Below are 19,492 nucleotides of genomic sequence, written 5' to 3'. Positions count from 1 at the left end.
GCTGCAGTCACCTAGCAGAAAGTGGAACACCAGTGGGGCTGCTCCAGGGAAGCTAGAACTAAGTAGGAAATGAAGCCACTAACAGAGAGGGTAAGGGAAAAATACTCTTCCCTTCCTCCCATCCTCCCATTCAATTTCTCATCAGTGCCTTCCAAACTCAGCCAGAAGAAAACATCACACTCTGGTAAACACAAAACAGCCTGCCTCTTTGCAAGAGACAGCAGGAAAGAGTAACAAAATATAACTGAGAAAAAGCAGGCCTTGGAGAGGCAAAAAAATTTCAAAGTCCAGGAAGTTCAATATTACTGATTATTTTGCAATGATAAATCCTGTACAACTGACCAAACTTGAATTAATATTTTCTAGGAAATTTCTTAAATTACTTGGTTTAAGGCTAAGCACCTTATTTAGATTAAAGCCAAACACACTGATTTAGTTAATTTAAGATGTGTTGTACAGCACAATATTAGTTCTAATGAAATTTCTATACTGTGGTCATGTTAGTTTTCTAAAAAGGAATTTATTTTGAAAACAAAAGTAACGTGACTAAAGCAAAGGTTTTCTTTATGGAATCAGGTCAACCCCAAACATTTCATTCATATTCCAAAAAAGTTAAAACCATACCATTTAAATCAGCGTTTTCAAATCTGACCCAGACTATTTTCTCCTTTTCTTCTGTGAGAGGTGTTCCACTGTAAGCCTGCATAGTAAAAACAAATGTTCAAATAATATATTTCACAACTCTAATATTAACTGATGTCCAAACAATGTGACTGAAAGAAAGCCAACCCTATCCCTCTCCAACTTCACCACCCCTAGATTTTGATAATTAGAACATTTGGGGTATTATTACTCCCAAAGAAAGTTATGGAACCTGTTTTAGCTTTGGTCAAAAAGGGGTTTTAACCCAATAAAACAATCACAGACACCTAAAATGCAATGATCTTATATTGTTAAGAAGCATCACTATAATTCAAAGGCATTCAGAAGGATTCAGAGGCAAGACGGCAGCACAGGGAGGTGTGGAATTTAGTTAGTCCCCTAAAGCAACTAGTAAATAGCCAGGGATAACTAGAAAATAGTCTGGAACAACTGTTGGGAGTACATCCATGACTGACACACATTGTACACCAGACTGGAATGGCTGAGATTGCAGCATAGAACTGGAAACTTGATAGCAATTACACCCTTCTCCTGGGACCTGGACCCGTCTGGTCTGGGAAAAGATGATTGGGGTAATCAAGGAAACCAGATGCTTAACCAACAAAAAATTACGATTCACACAAGGAAAAATGAAGATATGGCCCAAAGGAACAAACCTACATTTCAAGTGAGATACAGGAGTTGAAACAACTAATTAAAGATGTTCAAACAAATCTTCTAAATCAAATCAATGTGTTGAAAGAAAATGTGACAAAAGAGATGAAGGATATAAAAAAGACACTGGGTAACCATAAGGAAGAATTCGTAAGCTTGAAAAAACAAATGGCAGAACTTACAGGAATGAAAGGCAAAACAGAGGAGATGAAAAACACAATGGTGACATACAACAACAGCTCTGAAAAGGCAGAAGAAAGGATTCATGAACTAGAGGACAGAACATCCAAAATCCTACAAACAGAAGAACAGAGAGGGGAAAGAATGGAAAAATATGAGCAAGGTCTCAGGGAACTGAAAGACAACATGAAGCGCACAAGTATACATGTCATGGGTGACCCAGAAGGAGAAAAGAAAGGAAAGGTGACAGAAAGAATAATGGAGGAAATAATCACTGAAAATTTCCCATCTCTTATGAAAGACATAAAATTATGGGTCCAAGAAGCACAACATACCCCAAATAGAACGGATCCACATAGACCTACTCCAAGACACTCAATAATCAGATTATCAAATGTCAAAGACAAAGACAGAATTCTGAAAGCAGCATGGTATAGAATGGTATTCAGTTCAAATAACAATTACTTAATATGTGCAGGACTGAAAACACACAAAACATACTAATATGTGTATTATAATGTGTATTGTAAGTGACCTTCTTTAAATTTCCATGCCAATTTACACTCCAGTATTATACCAACCCACCACATATAAGGGAAGCGCAATAAGACTATGTGTGGATTTCTCAGTAGAAACCATGAAGGTGAGAAGGCAGTGGTATGACATATTTAAGATACTGAAAGAGAAAAACTACCAACCAAGAATTCCATATCCAGCAAAACTGTCCTTCAAAAATGAGGGCGAGTTTAATATATTTTTAGACAAACAGACATTGAGAGAGTTTGTGAACAAGAAAGCTGCTCTACAAGAAATACTAAAGGGAACACTTCAGGCAGATAGGAAAAGACAAGACAGATAGGTTTGGACAAGGTAAAAGGAGAGAGAGTGGAAAAGAAAAATAAAATAAAATACCACACATAAAATCCAAAAGACAGAAAGGTAGACAGCAGGCATTACACTGAGTGCAATCAGCCAAAAACAAAAGGACAGATACTGTATGGTCTCACTAATATGAATATTGGTAAGCGAACTCTGAGAGTTAAGGTTGAGAACACAGGTTATCATGAGATAAAAAGAGGTTAGAGATCTGGCATTAGATACTGTGAAGGAGTGGAAGATTCAACAGGATTGATTTCACAGGTCCAGAAATGGATACCACATTACTGTGTGATGGTAGCATAATACTGTAAATACTCTGAACAAAGATGAGTGTGACTGCAGTTGAAAAAGGAAGGGTAGGGGCATGTATGACACCAAAAGGAAAGACAGAAGATAACAACTGGGACTGTATAACTTAGCAAAACCTAGAGTGGTAAATGATAGTGATTAAATGTACAAAAATAAGAATGTTTTTACATGAGGGAGAACAAATGAATGTCAACATTGCAAGTTATTGAAAATCAGATGTTATGGGGGAAAATACAATCAATACAAACTAGAGTCTATAGTTAACAGTAACACTGTAATATGTTTCCATTAATTGTAACAAAGGCAATATACCAAAGCTAAATGTCTAAAACAGGGGGATATAAGAGAGTTGTATGGGATTCTTGGTGGTGGTGGTGTTGTATGGGCTTTACATTGCATTTTATTTTAATTTTCCTTCTTTTTTTTTTTTTTTTCTTTTTTCTCCTCTTCCTCTTTCTATGAAGAAGAAATAAAAATATCCTCATATAAATTGTGACAGTGAATGCATAACTATGTGATTATACTGGGAATCATTGATTATTTACTTAGGCTGGATTGTATGGGGTATGAATAAAACTGTTTAAAAAAATAAACAGGCATAAAAGTGCTGGAGATAATGTTGAGAGACAGATGCACCTATTCTCTGTTGGTGGGAAAGTAGAATGATACAGACCATCTGGAAGCCAGTGGGGTGGTTCCACAGGAAGCTAAGAATGGGGTTGCCATATGGTCCTGCAACCTTGTTATTGGGTATATACTTGAAAGAACTGAGAGCAGGGACATTTGCACACCAATGTTTATGGCGGCAGTATTCACGATTTTCAATAGACAGAGGTGCCTAAGGGTACAGCAACTGATAAACGGAATGGTGAATTGTGGTGTATACATACAAGGGAATACTGAGTAGTGGCAAGAAGGAATGAAGTTGTGAGGTATACAACTAGGTGAATGGACACTGAGGACAATCTGCTGAGTGAAATAAGCCAGAATCAAAGAGACAAACATTATAATGTCTCACTAATACAGACGAACTATAATATGCAAACTCAGAATTAAATCTGAGAGCATGGGTTATCAGGGAAAGGCTTATTCTAAAGATTCCTAGATTGTAAGCTCTCACAGCAGTTACAACCATTCATGAGTTGTAATGGTTATTTCTAAATTCTGAGATGCTGAGTTGTTTGTATATAACCTAATCAGTCCCTGGATTTGGGTATTTGTGTGACACCCAAGACACAGAGCTAGAGTTCAGCAGCTATGAATGTCAGCATTACCCCATACAGCAATTGCTAGAAAAGATGAAAAAGAGATCAGATTTCAATTATGAAAATGAAAGAAATGGATTTGGTTGGGACTAAGGTAAATGAGACTAAAGAGTAAAGGATGATATTGATGTTTTAAAACTTCAACTTCTGTGTGAAACCAAATCAAGAGATGTTTATTTGGTGCAAAATCTGTATTTTCTGTAGCATACTATATAATTTAACTTGTATGGTCAGGTTATTCAAACACAATAATTACATGGAACCTTGAATGGGGGTGAGATCTGATTGTTTCTACAGGTTAGCGTGAAGCCCTGATACATCCCAGGGTAATTTGGGCAGAGAATAAAAAGTATTTGCAAAGCCTTCTTGGGGGACTGGGGGAAATGTGGTAATATTAAACTTCCCCACCTGGGGAATTACTGATATTCTTGCAAGGATTGGGGACTACCAATTTAGTAGGCTGAGCCCTTGATCTTAGGACACTGTTAGCAACTGATTATACACTTTTGTTGACTGTATGGTATGTGAATATATCTCAATAAAACTGCATTAAAAAAAAAAGGGGGGGCATTCAAAAATCTAATCAGTCCTAAGTAGTCAACAAGTAAGAAGACTTAGAACAAACAAAACTATCTATTTAGTTCCCAGGGGGTTGTGATCAGGCAATTAACACTCTATTAAGACTTTTTTCAAGAGTTATTAGTCTTTCAGTCTCTTATCTGGCTTTCAGACCCAACCTATCAGTTAGTTCCTGAAAGCCTGCAGGAGTCACAAAGATAAGCATAAATGGCTGGGAAGCCACAGGAAAAGTGTCAATAATATCCATCAGTATTCAGGGAGATTGTATATACTTAAAAGCCTTCATAACGTCAACAAAACAGCTGTAAACTGGGTGGGAGGTTTTGCTATTATAGAATGGTATTCAGTTCAAATAACAATTACTTAATATGTGCAGTATTGAAAACACACAAAACATACTACCTCATAAATAATGTGTGTTATAAGTGATCTTCTTTAAATTTCCATGCCAAAACACACTCCAATACTATACCAGAAAAGGTTAATGGCTATTGAAAATACCACCCTTATGATACAAAAAATATCTTATATATCCTTACATTTCGATTGTCTTTTTAAAAAAAAAAGTGAGTCTTAAAATAGCAGTTAGTTTCTTTAAAGAGGGAAAGCTATACTAGAACTAATTCATCAACTTTATTTTTGACCACATCATCCTCATCTTATTCCTCTTCCTTCTCAGTCTTGCTCTTTTCTTCCTAGACCAACTCTCTCTTTTTAAAATAAAGTTTTTATTTTGGAATAAATTTAGATTTACAGAAAAGATGCAAACAGTACAGAGTTCTTGTATACTCCTCACCCAGTTAATTCCCCTAATATTAAAGATCTAATACAATCTAATCTTACATTACCATGATACATTTGTCAAAACTAAGAAACTAACATTGGCACATGGCTACTAATTAAACCACAGACTTTATTTGGATTTCATCAGTTTTTTCACTGTCTTTTTTCTGTTCCAGGATCCAAACAAGGATACCATGTTACATTTAGGACGGCCTTTTCTTCCTACACCAATCTTTCCTTTAACCTCATAAAGCAATATAACTTCCAAGATTTTCTTCAGCTTAGCAGCCTTACTACCATCTGCAGTGTTATTCAACATTCTCCCAGTTCTTTTGATATCTGGGTGATTAGAACAAAACAAGAACAAGATCAAAGAAGGCGTTACAGTGCACAGGGATTCTTGAACCACTTTTTCCCCCGCTTCAAAGCAAAATAAGGTTTCATAATGAGGCTTGTATATTTTTGCCATGTCTTCAAACGCTCCTCTTTCCTTAGTAGACACTGCTTGGAAGACCACTACTTGGTCTTCTTTACTGAGCATTTTAAAGGAAATTCTGAGAAACTAGCTGAAGCATCTGAGTGCTGTTTCCTGTGCTCCTTTTTGAAGGTTTGCACAGTGAAGGTATGTGATAACATTTTGCCTCTCAGCTTCTTCAGATCTCCTTTGCCATGTTTAGATTGTTTATTCGCAGTGAAACACAGAATCACCCAGCACCTATTCAGCTTTCACTTACTGTCTTTATGGAGGTGAATGTACTTCTACACAAGGTTTTCTTGTTTTTTTTATAGTACTCATTCAATTAATTTTCCTTTCTCCTTCAACCGAGATCCAAATGCTGTAGCCCTCCTATTTAGAGTCAAAAGTTTCATTCCATTACTGATAAGATTTACTTCTGCTTATATCCTTATCTGCTTTCCAACACAGAAACACTCAGAAGCATGTTTATTTTTGAATCTTATAAAAGATCACTGTAAAAACAACAGCCATAATCACTGTAGATATCATTTACGTTATTTTGGCTTTTTCCACTGTAGAGAAAATAACTTCCGCAGTACAATGTTATGGGAGGCCCAGGGCCTTCCCCAACGGCGTTGAAGACTGCGTACACAGCACCTTGCATAACCTAGGTCAGTTAAGGTTTGACCTACTCTCCTTGTAAAATCAGGCCTCCGGCACAAAATGTAATCTATAGCTTACCTCCCTCCTGAAACTACCTTCTCCCTGAAATCCCTGAGATACTATTATCTACAAGATAACCTATAATCCTCCCCTCTTCCCTGTTGACTACAATCTGACTACAATCGATCCTTCCCTATGTCACAAGACCCGCGCTCCTGTGCTTATGCTCTCATACCCATTTGAATGTCTTTGCTCTAATCCTTATAAACCACTCCCCAACACCCCCTGCATTTGCAGAGTATCTTCACGTTGAGCTCTGAACCTGCCTCCATTCGGAGCAGCTCCTGAATTCAGGGCAACGTGACCAATTTCCCACCCTGTAGGTAAGCCCCCAAATAAAAGCTTATGTCTCAGAATGTGTCCAGTGCTTTCTTTAGTCCTTTGGCTGCAAAAGCCCCTTGGGTCACAATAACTGGTGACCACAGTCAGGAGGATCAAGTAGCCACCAGCCCAGAGACTAAAATCCCAGGCACTGACAACATGAACTTGGGGAAGGGAAAGGGGAAGTCCCAGGGCAGGATACTGGGGTGGTCTGTGACATTTATGTAGGAGGGGGTGTCTATCCTCCTAAATGAATGGATGTCTATGTGGGGAGGGGTGGCTACCCTTCTAGATGAATGTGGTCCACTGAGGGAATATGGAGATGCATGTAACTCCCTAGCTGGACTAACAGCCCTCCTGTAACAGGCCACAGGACTAGCAGGATTTCATGAGAAAAAGGAAAGCTGCCAGGCTGCTGCAGCAGTAGCCTGGCCATTCTTTGAGGCCGTGCGTGTAGCTACAGAAAAGGCCTTAACGGCCAATGCAGCAGTGTGGCACTTAGAAGAAGAATTGAAGTTAGAAAGGGATATGCAATTGACCCAAGCAGAACTGAAAGACACTCTGGATAAAAGTTTAGAAATATTGGCATGCCAGTACACTAGAGTAAGAGGGCATAAGCTGTCCAAAGGACTAGTTAGGCATATCCTATCTTCCCCTGACTGGGACCCTAAAGAGTGGGATCCTGTTGATTCCTCATCAAAAGATGATGAGCCCGTCTAACTGGGAAATTAAAACTGAGGAAAGTAAGCACGTGTGTCTTCTAGTCCAACAAAAGGTGCCTTCACCCAGATGTACTGTGGCAATATATCAGTATAAACTACCAGGGCCATTTAATAGCCCTATCTGGCCAATGAAAAAAACTAATGGTACCTAGGAAATGACTGTTAATTATAGCAAATTTAATATAGTAACTCCTCCTTTGTTTGCAGCTGTGCCAAATATAGCTACCTTGTTGCAGGATATGAGTATTCAATTAAGCCAATTTAACTTGTGTTAAACCTTGCTAATATTATATTTAGTGTATCTTTAGATCCCTCTAGCCAACCTGTGTCCACCTTCACATGGGAAAGACAACAATGGACATTTGCTGTGCTTCTACAAGGATACCTTCATAGCCCCTCTATTTGCCATGGTTTAATAGCTCAAAATTTTAAAATATGGAAACCTCCAGAAGGGCCTGACTACTCTATCAAGTTCTTGGGTATTGTCTGGTTGGATAAAACTAAAGCTATTCCTTCAGCTGTTGTTAAAATACAAAGTTATCCCACTCTGCTTGCTCCTAAACAATTAATAGCTTTTCTTGGTTTATTAGATTATTGGAAACTGTTTATACTCTATTTAGTACAAATTTTAAAATGTTTGTACACCCTAATTAGAAATGGAAAAGCTTGGGAATGGGATTTTCCATGGCAGGATGTGTTTATAAAAGCTAAGCAAACTATCACACAAGCACAGGCTTGAAGGGGGGTGGACCCTGTGAACTGGATGTGGCCAGTGCCGATATTGGCTTCGGATGGGGTTTGTGGCAAAGGCAACAGGATGTGTGACTATTAGATTCTGGTCCCAACTATGGAAGGGCACAGAAATCAGATACAGCCCTTTGGAAAAGCAATTGTGCACAGCTTATAATGCTCTGTTACAAGTCGAAGGTCTAACTCAAAGGTGCCCAGTGACCTTTATGGATGGCCATACCCCATACAGGAGTGTATACAGGACACTATAAACAAGCCCCATTTGGGGAGTGCTCAGCTGAGCACGCTGACAAAATGGAAAGCCTACCTCTACAACGTAGCATTTTTAACAACAGCCCTTTGCGTGCAGAGACGCATTAAATTTTAGGACCAGTCTCCCACGTGGAAGAGCAGCATGCTCCACTTCCTGTCGATGCTCCCAAGGTAGCAACTCCCACGCCCACCACTTACAGACAAGGAAGTATATCTGACTCTGCATGGTATACTGACGGATCAGCACATGGGCAACCTATTACCTGGACAGCCGGGGCTGTCTAGCCCAGTACTGACAACATCTGGTGGGAGACTGGACTTTCGCAAAGCTGCCAGTGAGTTGAACTGCGGGCTGTATGGATGGTCATTGTCCACAAATGCAAGGCAACTGTTTTCCATGTCTCTGCCCATAACTGTAATTCATTATCAGGTAACACAGAAGCAGATGCCCTGGCAAAGAGCCACAGCCTAGCACCAACAAAGCATTAAGCTATTGAATGGCTGCATTGAAAAACAGGGCACTGAAGATATCAGACCCTGTGGAGGCTGGCACAGCAGTTTCAACTACCCATCACCTGACATCAATTAAAAGAAGTAGAGGACACTTGCCCCTCCTGCTCGCTGTAAAAGCCAGGAATGCTTCCTCACTGACTTGAACACATCAGCCAAAACCGGATCCCTGTTACCTGGTGGCAAGTAGACTATCTGGGCCCCCTGCTTCTGTCTGAAGGGGCAAAATATGCTTTCACTGCCGTGGATACAGCTAAAGAATTGCTGTTGGCCTTCCCATTGGGCAAGGCCAACTAACAGGCCACAATACATAGCCTAGAAAATTAAGTGCCTTCTCCAGAGTCCCCACAAATATGGATAGTGATAGAAGGACCCCATTTACTCAGCAGCTAACTCAAGCCTGGGCTGCCGAACATGATGTCCTCTGGACATTCCACCTGCCCTACAACACCTCTGGGGCAGAGATGATTGAGAAAATGAATGGCCTCTTAAAGAACACTTGAAAGATGATAAAATTTCTCTACAGCAATGGACTCAAACAACGTATTCAATACTAATGAGTATCAACTCCATGCCTAGAGTGGCTGCCCCTGCTCCTATCGAAATGGTAACCACTGGGACCATGCAAGCTTTGTGAATTCAGGTAAAGGAACCAACAACTTAAAACCGCAGCAAGGTAACAATAACAACTTACTCCTGCTTGTGCCACAAGCACTAGAAATTGGGGGAAATAAGGTCAATTGGCTCTGGTTCTGGCCCATGCAGCCATGCTGGTTGAGAATCCTAAGCCCATGAGGTATCAGAATTACATAAAATGCCAAAGGTTATTTGTATTACCAATCCAGGACCCCCAACCCCCAGGGAGTAAACACTCATTATGCCCCAAACCGACTGTAGACCTGACCCAGAAGAGCTCTCTGCCACTGCAGGGGGAGAAAATACAGTATTTAAAACCCCGTCACTTGAAATTCTTCTATCTACTAATGAAAACTTAGCTTATATATTGTTAAACCATCTAGTTTAATGACTATATGTGCTATTAATTCTTGTTAAAAAAATTTATATTTTTTCAATAATACATTAAAGTGTTTTAAGTATTTAGCATCATTCTGACAAGTTTTAACTTTAGTGGTAATTTTATGCTGCAGAATGTTTGCTTGAAAACAGTTTTCAAAATTATTTTGGTAACTTAAGAGATTCAAAGGGTGTTTTCAAAGGAAAAAGAAAGTAGTTTTGTCCTAAATGACTGGCTATTTCAGAATGAAGAAAAAGACACACTATAGGACAAAACCTGAATGGATACAAAAAGTTGCAAAAAGTTTGCAGAAAAGGAAATTTACTTCTGTGGTCAAAGTTAGGAAGTGGTAAAAAACTAGATAAAGAATAAAAGCAGACTGGTAGTTTTAGCCTTTAGCTATTTTAGCCCCAGGTGTACTTGTGCTTTAATTAATATTCAATGTTGTGTATATATGCCTGACAATTTTCTACAAATAAAAGCCCAGGGCTTACACTCCCTGACTTTGAAGCTTATTATAAAGCCACAGTAGTCAAAACAGCATGGTATTGGCACAAAGATAGACATATTGATCAATGGAATAGAATTGAGAATTTGGAAATAGACCCCCAGATAAACGGTCAGCTGATTTTTGATAAGGACCCCAAATCCACTGAACTCTGACAGAAAAATCTCTTCAACAAATGGGGCTGGGAGAACTAGATAGCCATAACCAAAAGAATTAAAGAGGGCCCCTACCTCATACCCTATACTAAAATTAGCTGAAAGTGGATCAAAACCTCAATATAAGAAACATCTTCTTGACCAAAAAGGGGATGTGAAATGAAATAAGTTTCAGTGGCAGAGAGATCCCAAAAGGAGGCGAGAGGTCACTCTGGTGGGCACTCTTATGCACAATATAGACAACCCTTTTTCGATTCTAATGAATTGGAATAACTAGCAGTAAATACCTGAAACTATCAAACTACAACTGAGAACCCCTGAATCTTGAAGATGATTATATAAAAATGTAGCTTATGAGGGGTGACAATGTGATTGGGAAAGCCATGTGGATCACACTTCCCTTTGTCCAGTGCATGGATGGATGAGTAGAAAAACAAGGGCAAAAAAGAAAAAACAAAAAACAAACAAACAAACAAAAAACCTCAATACAAGAGACAGCACCATAAAACTCCTAGAAGATAATGCAGGGAAACATCTTCAAGACCTAGTATTAGGAGGTCACTTCCTATACATTACACCCAAAGTACAAGCAACAAAAGAAAAAATAGATAAATGGGAACTCCCCAATGTAAAAGCTTCTGTACCTCAAAGGACTTTTTCAAAAAGGTGAAGAGGCAGACAATGCAATAGGATAAAATATTTGGAAACCACGTATCTGATAAGAGACCAATATCTTACATATATAAAGAAATCCTACAACTCAACGACAATAGTACAAACAGCCCAATTATAAAATGGGCAAAAGATATGGAAAGACATTTCTCTGAGGAAGAAACAGAAATGGCTAAAAAACACATGAAAAAATGTTCAGCTTCACTAGCTATTAGGGAGATGCCAATCAAGACCACAATGAGATATCATCTCACACCAATTAGAATGGCTGCCATTAAACAAACAGGAAACTACAAATGCTGAAGAGAATATGGAGAAATTGGAACTCTTATTCACTGATGGTGTGACTGTATAATGGTACACCCACTCTGGAAAACAGTTTGGCGGTTCCTCAGAAAACTAGATATCGACTATACTCTATGATCCAGCAATTTCATCTCTCAGTATATACCCACAAGATCTGAAAGCAGTGACACGAACAGATATTTGCACACCAATGTTCATAGCAGCACTGTTCACAATTGCCAAGAGATGAAAACAATCCAAATGTCCTTCAACAAATGAGTGGATAAACAAAATGTGGTATATACATACCATGGAATACTACACAGCAGTAAGAAGGAATGAGGTCGTGAAACATGACAACATGGATGAACCTTGAAGACATAATGCTGAGTGAAGTAAACCAGACACAACAGGAGAGATGTTGTATGTTACCACTAATGTGAACTCTGTGAAAAACATAAAATAAGTGTCTTATAATGTAATACACAGGAGACCTATAGATAGAAGCTAGTGAAGGGGAAATGATAATCTAATATGTACAGATGTGATAATGAGGGTGAACTTAATGGTATGGAAATGGTCAGTTGTGACTATGGTTCATTAATGGGATTAGAAATATCACTGATGCATTCAAGGTGAATATGTTCATAACTGGTTGTTTAAAGGTATGTAACCCCTAGAGAAGCACCACAAACCTAAATAAGTGTTAGCATGATATGCTTATAAGGCATGACACTGGTGCAGAGGGTTAGCAGAATGGTATATGGAAAAACTACCCATTACATACTAAAGACTATATTTAATAGGAATATCTTACCAACACTACACTAATACTAGAGATGAAAAATTAGCAGCTGATAAGATCTCTGGGATGTATTATGCTATGACAATTGTTTAAAATTGAGGTTGATGATGATAGTAAAACTAAGTGAAGATAATGTAAGAAACTGACTGTTTATCTTGGGATAGAGTATATATCAAGTGAAATTAGGAACTCACTGTGCCGGTTTGACTGTATAATGTCCCCCAAAAAACCATTATCTTTGATGTAATCTTGTGTGGGTAAATGTATCAGTGTTGATTAAATTGTAATTCTTTGAGTGTTTCCACGGAGATGCACCCCACCCAACTGTGGGTGATGACTCTGACTGGATAATTTCCACCCATTCAGGGTGGGTCTAAATTAAATCACTGGAGCCATATAAATGAGCTGACAAACAAAAGGAACACAGTGCAGCTCAGAGTGACACTTTGAAGAGGAGCTACAGCCAAGAGGGACATTTTGAAGAATGCACAGAAGCTGAGAGAGTAACTGCAGATGAGAGAGAGTTTGAAGACAGCCATAGAAAGCAGACTCTTGCTCTGGAGAAGCTAAGAGAGACAAACATCCCAAGAGCAACTGAGAGTGACATTTTTGCAGAACTGCAGCCTAGAGAGGAATATCCTGGGAGAAAGCCATTTTGAACCCAGAACTTTGGAGCAGACACCAGCCATGTGCCTTCCAGCTAACAGGTTTTCCAGACACCACTGGCCATCCTCCAGTGAAGGTACCCGATCGTTGATGACTTACCTTGGACACTTGATGGCCTTAAGACTGTAACTTTGTAACCAAATAAACCCCCTTTATAAAAGCTGATCCATTTCTGATGTTTTGCATTCCAGCAGCATTAGCAAACTAGAACACCTACTATTAATAAATCAAGCCCTCGACTTGAGGCTTCCTCTTGTGAAACAGGATCGTAAATGGGAGGCTGAGCCCTCCTATAATTATGCCTACGAGGCACCTCCAGGGAACCTCTTTTGTTGCTCAGATGTGGCTTTTCTCTCTCTAAGCCCAACTCTGTAAATAAATTCATTAATCTACCCCCACTACCACGAGGGACATGACTCCCAAGGGAATGAATCTCCCTGGCGATGTGGGACATGACTCCCAGAAATGAGCCTGGCACTGTTAACAAGGGATTGAAAATACCTACTTGACCAAAAGGGGAAAAAAGAAAGGTAACAAGCTCAGATCACAGTGGCTGAGAGATCCCAAATAGAGTCAAGAGGCTATCCTGGAGGTTTCTCTTATTCAAGCTCCAGCTAGGCATCCCAAATGGCCACAATATGCCATGCCCGTACTGAAAGTAAGTCCACAAATACCTAGGTCCCTACCTGAGATTCTATAAAAGATTCACTCACTAAGTTTTATCTCTCAGAAACTTAAATCCACCAGAGTGTTCCTATGCCAAACAATCCTAAAACCCAGAGGCAACAGCCTCTTTAAGAACAATCACATACAGTCTCTTCCCCTTACTGTCGACACTCCCTTTCAATATGAACAAGTTAGGGTGGTCACTGCCTAGACACCCCTGAAGATGGAGAAAGAGATTAAGTGAGAGGAAGGATAGCAACAAACAAGATAAGATTCAACAAAGGTCTATGAATACTGAAACTTTATATAAATATGTATAATTTTTTAGATGCTGGGGTGTTGGAATATCTGGAAGCAGGTAAATGATATGGTGGAACTGTAACCTTTAACATCCTTTGAAATTTGCTCTATAACTACTCATTGAATTGTGCTTTGAAAGTCTTCACCTTTCTGTATACACCCTATATTGCATAAGGAAAGAACTGAAACTGGAACTGTAACCCATAACAATTTTTATAATTACTTATATAACTGCTTGTTGAGCTGTACATTGAAAGCTAACACCTTTCTGTGTGTATGTTATATTTTACAATAACAGAAATAGCTGAAGTTGTGGAACTTTGACCCATGACATTCTTTGAAATTTGCTAACTACTTGTTAAATTTTTTTGAAAGTTAGCACTGTTAGGTACATAAATTAAAGTTCACAGTAAGAAAATGCATAATAAAAAAGATATAGAGCTAGAATATAAAGCCAGATCTAACAGCAAAGTCTGTGCTATCAATCACTAAGCTTCCTGAAGGTGATGTGCAAATATAAGTTCATGACTTCTATATCAAATAAGTAAGCACCAATGTGAGCCTACTGCTCCCACATTCTCAATTTATCAACCTTGGATTAAGTTTTATTCTGCTCTGTGCCACAATTCAAATGGTATATTTTATGTGACCTTCTTTGATGTCCCCCTACTGAAGTTAATTTTCTTTCCTCTACGCTGCCTTCATTATGGTAGTTATATTTGGTACGTATCCAGCCCACTACCTGTTTTTGTAAATAAAGTTTTACTGGAATACAGCAGAGTTGAATAGTTACAAGTTATTGTATGAACTTAAAACTTAGCATATTTATTATCTAGTCCTTTATAGAAAAGGTTTAGCAACCCTTGTACTAGACCATGAAGCCTTAAAGACAACCACAGTGTGTCTCCTATACTTAGCACAACGTCTGATTCATACTGGGTATGCAAATAAATGTCGCCTGAACTTTTGCTTTGTGTCTACAACAACTACAAAATGACTTGCTTTCAGGGGACAGACAACACAAATTTGTTGAAGAAATACTTTAATTCTTAGATCCGTGCCTACATCCATAGTCAATTACTCTAAATCCAAATCTTCACAACCATTTCCATAGATTTTAACAACCCATTATCCTCTTTCTAATGCATAGTATTCATGAAAATTAATCATCTAATTTCCAGCACTTTTACCCTATCAGTTTTAATAGTCTCCAATTTTCCACCTAATGGTAATTACTCCATTTAGTATTCTCGTTCCTGTAGCAAACTCTCCAACAGCCTCTCCCCTCCAGCCAACAAAAACAACTCGCTACACAGGGTTACTAATAGCACAAAAGATGCCTTTGTGAAAATTTGATAAAAGAGGCCTCCCTAGGGGCAGGCAAATTACAAAAAAAAAAAAAAAAAAAAAAAGCCCCTTCTTTGGAGCTGCAACCTGCAACTTCATGGCAGAGTTTAGAAGAAGGGAGCAGTTTGTAGAGGTACAAGTTGGATTTCAGCCTCCAATTGCTCTCTAAGCCTGGCCCTCTGTGTGTAAAATAGAACATGCTCTACCACCACAGCAGCCCTGTTGCTTATACCATGTCTACCTAGCTGGCTTCCTTCATCAAATACCCTAGTTCTCCATTCATATCAACTAATGATATTTCTAACTTCCTGACTCTTTCACTTGTTTCTTTGCTCTGCATTCCCCCCTAATATTCAGTCTGTGCTATCATATGTAACATTTACTGATATATTGTTATTAATTATCTTTGGTTGTTCCAAGCAGTTTGATCTCTCATCTTAACCAAGTTCCTTATAAACTTAACTGATACAATAATTTCTTTTTCTTTATATGCCCCATAAACCTTGTCATCATGGTCACCTATTTGCATTTCACATGTACACTGATTTTATATATATGTAATACATATGTATGTGTGTGTGTATAGAGAGAGAAAGACACACACACATACATATATCTGAGATACACAATTTTGATTGATTTCAAACAGAAGAAACTAAATTTCAAAATATATTAGCCCTAATTTCCACAACCATAAAAGGCAATATTGTACACAGAAATCTCCTATGCTGGTAAAACAACTTTGTCTGGCACAAAGAGAATGTTCAATATTTAAAAAAATTAGATGTGTGCTTAGACACAAACCATTGAGCTAATGAAATGCAGAGTTTATATAGTCTTTCTCACTGGAAAAAGGCAACATTCAACTAGAATAAGAGAAAGAGATTTTGGAAATAGAGTCCAAACCGGGGAATCACAAGTCCCTTCTCACCTTGATTCTTCTTACAAGACCAAGTCCTGAAGAATAACACTTTTGCTACTATCAGGCACAAAACTGAGGCACATTTACACAATAACAGGTATAGCTTCACCCTGCCAATGCTCAGGATGCTAAAACATCAAAAGCCTTTCTGAAGTTGAAGATACTAGTGTCAACTTCAGGAAACACAACATTTCACAACTTCCTTGAAGCCCTGATACAACTCAGAGTAATTTGGGCAGAGAATAAAAAGTATTTACAAAGCCCCCTGGAGGGGCTGGGGGAAAATGTGGAAATATTAAACTTCCCTAGCTGGGGAGTACCTGAGGTTTTCTCAAGCATTTGGGACTGCCAGCTTGGTGGGCCAAGACCTCAATGTTGGGGCTTACTCTTATGAAACCTTGTTACTGCAAAGGAGAGGCTAAGTCTACTCATAACCATGCCTAAGAGTCACCCTCAGGGAACCTCTTTTATTACTCAGATGTGGCCTCTCTCTCTAACCCAATTCAGCAGGTAAACTCACTGCCCCTCCCTCCTACACGGGACATGACTCCCAGGGGTATAAATCTCCCTGGCAATGTGGGATGTGACTCCCAGGGACGAGACTGGACCCTGCATCGTGTGATTGAGAAAGCCTTCTGGATCAAGAGAGGGAAGAGAAATTTAACAAAACAAGGTTTCAGTGGCTGAGAGATTTCAAATGGAGTCGAGAGGTCATTCTGGAGGTAACTCTTATGCATTATACGGATCCCTTCTTAATTTTTAGCTTACTAGAATAGTTAGAAGGAAATATCTGAAACTGCTGAACTGCAATCCAATACCCTTGATTCTTGAAGGCGATCTTATTACTGCATAGCTTATATGGTGTGACCATGTGATTGTGAAAACCTTATGGCTCACACTCCCTTTACCCAGTGTATGGACAAATAAGTAGAAAAATGGGGACAAAAAGTAAATGAATATTTTGGGGGAGGAGAAGTATGGAATGATTTGGGTGTTCTTTTTACTTTTATGTTTATTCTTATTTTTTATTTTTTGGAATACTGAAAATGTTCAAAAATTGATTGTGGTGATGAATGCACAACCATACGATGATACTGTGAAAAACTGTTTTACACTTTGGATGATTGTATGGCATGTGAATACATTTCAATAAAAAAAATTTTTTTAATTAAAAAAATAAATAAAAATAAAAACATGCTATTTCTGAAACCAAACATTTATACTTACCTGGGGCACAACATCTTGCAGAAAAGTCACAACACTTTCCATGTAGGACTGCTCTCTGGAAAAGGATGAATTGGAGAAAACTTTATCATGACAGCTTAAGACAAAACAGAACATGGAAAAGTTCTATCTACAAGGCTTAAAGAAGTCATTCATATAGTAAAAGAAGTTAATAAAGGCCAACTCTTTTTACACAATAATTCTGCTTACCAGTTTTATGAGTCTTTGTATATGTTATTAAAAGCAAATGAGCTTTTAACATTTTTAAACATTATCTACTTAAAAGTCAAGCTCTCCCTTTTTTCAGTTTTGTTTTTTGTTTTCTACTTTTGGTTTTTGTTTTTTTTTGCAATGACAAATGTGTTTTTTTTAAAGCCTGGTTTTGGCAAAACACTTTTAAAAGTTTTTAGATTGCTTCATATCTGGTCAAGTTGAGATTTTTAAGACCCTTATTTTAAATTTCTAATAAAAATTTACAATTTTTTTTCAAAAATGTCTACAAATTGCAAGCACTTATTAATAAAGGTCTTTAAAAAAAAAAAAAAAAGCCTTGCTTTCCTAGTTTGATAGAGATAACTTCTAACCCGTATTTGAAGGCATGATGACAGAAAGACCTGGCTAAGGCAGGACCTTCCTCTTGAGTCACAGCAGAAGAATGCCCTCATTAGAACAAGAAAAACTGCTGCTGGTGACTCAGTATTCAGTGACCTCACTTTAAATTGGTTATGAACCTAGTTCCTTTCCTATACGTAGCAAAATGAACTTATATTTTGCTGAAGATGCAGGCATTACAATGAGTTATTAAAAAGTCTGGATAGAACTTCTGGCATAGACAAGGCATGAGAAAATACTAAAATGTACAAAAGGAAGGAAGAAAACAACATTGTGAAGAACACTAAATTAACATATTTTATATAGGAAGTACATCAGCCAGAAGAGAAAAACAATTTCTTCAAAATACTGTATCAAATTCATCTCAAAGATGTGTGAACAAGTACATTTGAAGAAAATAACGTGTTATCCTAAATCCTACTAAAAAAAGCAAAATACCTCAGAGACCTACAAAAATTTATCAGGATTACCTCTCCACTTCATTTTTTTTGCCACCCTCCTAATTTATTCTGCTCCAATCATCTGCAATTTCAGTTCCTGGCATACACCAAGCTCTTCTTTGAATCGAGACCTTTAGACCAGCCTTCTTGCTGATCTCTCCTCAGAGTCCTTCCCTGGCAGCTTTCAGTGTACTCCCCTTGTCATTCTCTATCCTAGCATGCTATGGGCTGATCACAGCCTGTAATTATTTTACTTGTTTATTTATGTACTTGCTCATTGTTTTGCCCACTACAATGTAAGCTCCATTACAGGAGGAAGCCCATCTCTCATCTTTACCTTCTATCTCTAGCATCTATAGCTAGTATTTAGGCATGTCGTAGATGCTCAAGAATTATTTGTTTAAAGAATGCTAATGAGTGGTCAAAGAAAACACTAATATTTTGTACTGTATAACCCAAAGCAGTATTTCTGAATACCATATGGTAAAGTAGCATAGCAGAGTGTCTAAGAGCACAGTCTTAGAGACAAGCTGCCTAGGTTTGATACTAGTTCCCCTTCTTGGCAGTACCACCAAGGACAACTTACTCTGTTTTGGTGTCCTCATCTGTAAAATGAAGATTTAAAGTAGTACCTAATTCACAGCTAATCAAATGACTAAATGGTTGCATGGTCCATAGTTGGCAAAAAAATACAGTTCTAGGAAATGCAGCCAGAAAGAAAGAATTATTGTGGTAAAATATACTATTCATATACTTTTGTTAATCCAAGAAAGCAATCTTTATGTAAAATGCTAAAGTCCCCAAGGAAAAAAATTCAAAATGCCATAA

At 38.2% G+C, this 19,492-nt stretch overlaps 1 protein-coding gene across 6 annotated transcripts in view; it reads right to left on the bottom strand.

Annotated features, from left to right (window-relative positions):
* Nucleotides 1-19,492, bottom strand: part of BCAS3 (BCAS3 microtubule associated cell migration factor) — a 799,405-nt gene that overhangs the window by 777,616 nt on the left and 2,297 nt on the right. For all 6 annotated transcript variants that reach the window (XM_037808130.1, XM_037808128.1, XM_037808132.1 and 3 more), the window contains exons 3-4: nt 17,616-17,670; nt 625-700 (exon numbers count right to left, since the gene is read on the bottom strand). In XM_037808130.1, coding sequence (XP_037664058.1) covers nt 625-700; nt 17,616-17,670 — 131 coding nt within the window. The remainder of the gene's footprint in view (nt 1-624; nt 701-17,615; nt 17,671-19,492) is intronic.

Source organism: Choloepus didactylus, chromosome 18, assembly GCF_015220235.1.
Source record: "Choloepus didactylus isolate mChoDid1 chromosome 18, mChoDid1.pri, whole genome shotgun sequence".
Classification (NCBI taxonomy): Eukaryota; Metazoa; Chordata; class Mammalia; order Pilosa; family Megalonychidae; genus Choloepus; species Choloepus didactylus.
The sequence above is the reverse complement of the archived record's forward strand: the minus strand, read 5'-3'. Positions and strand labels throughout refer to the sequence as shown.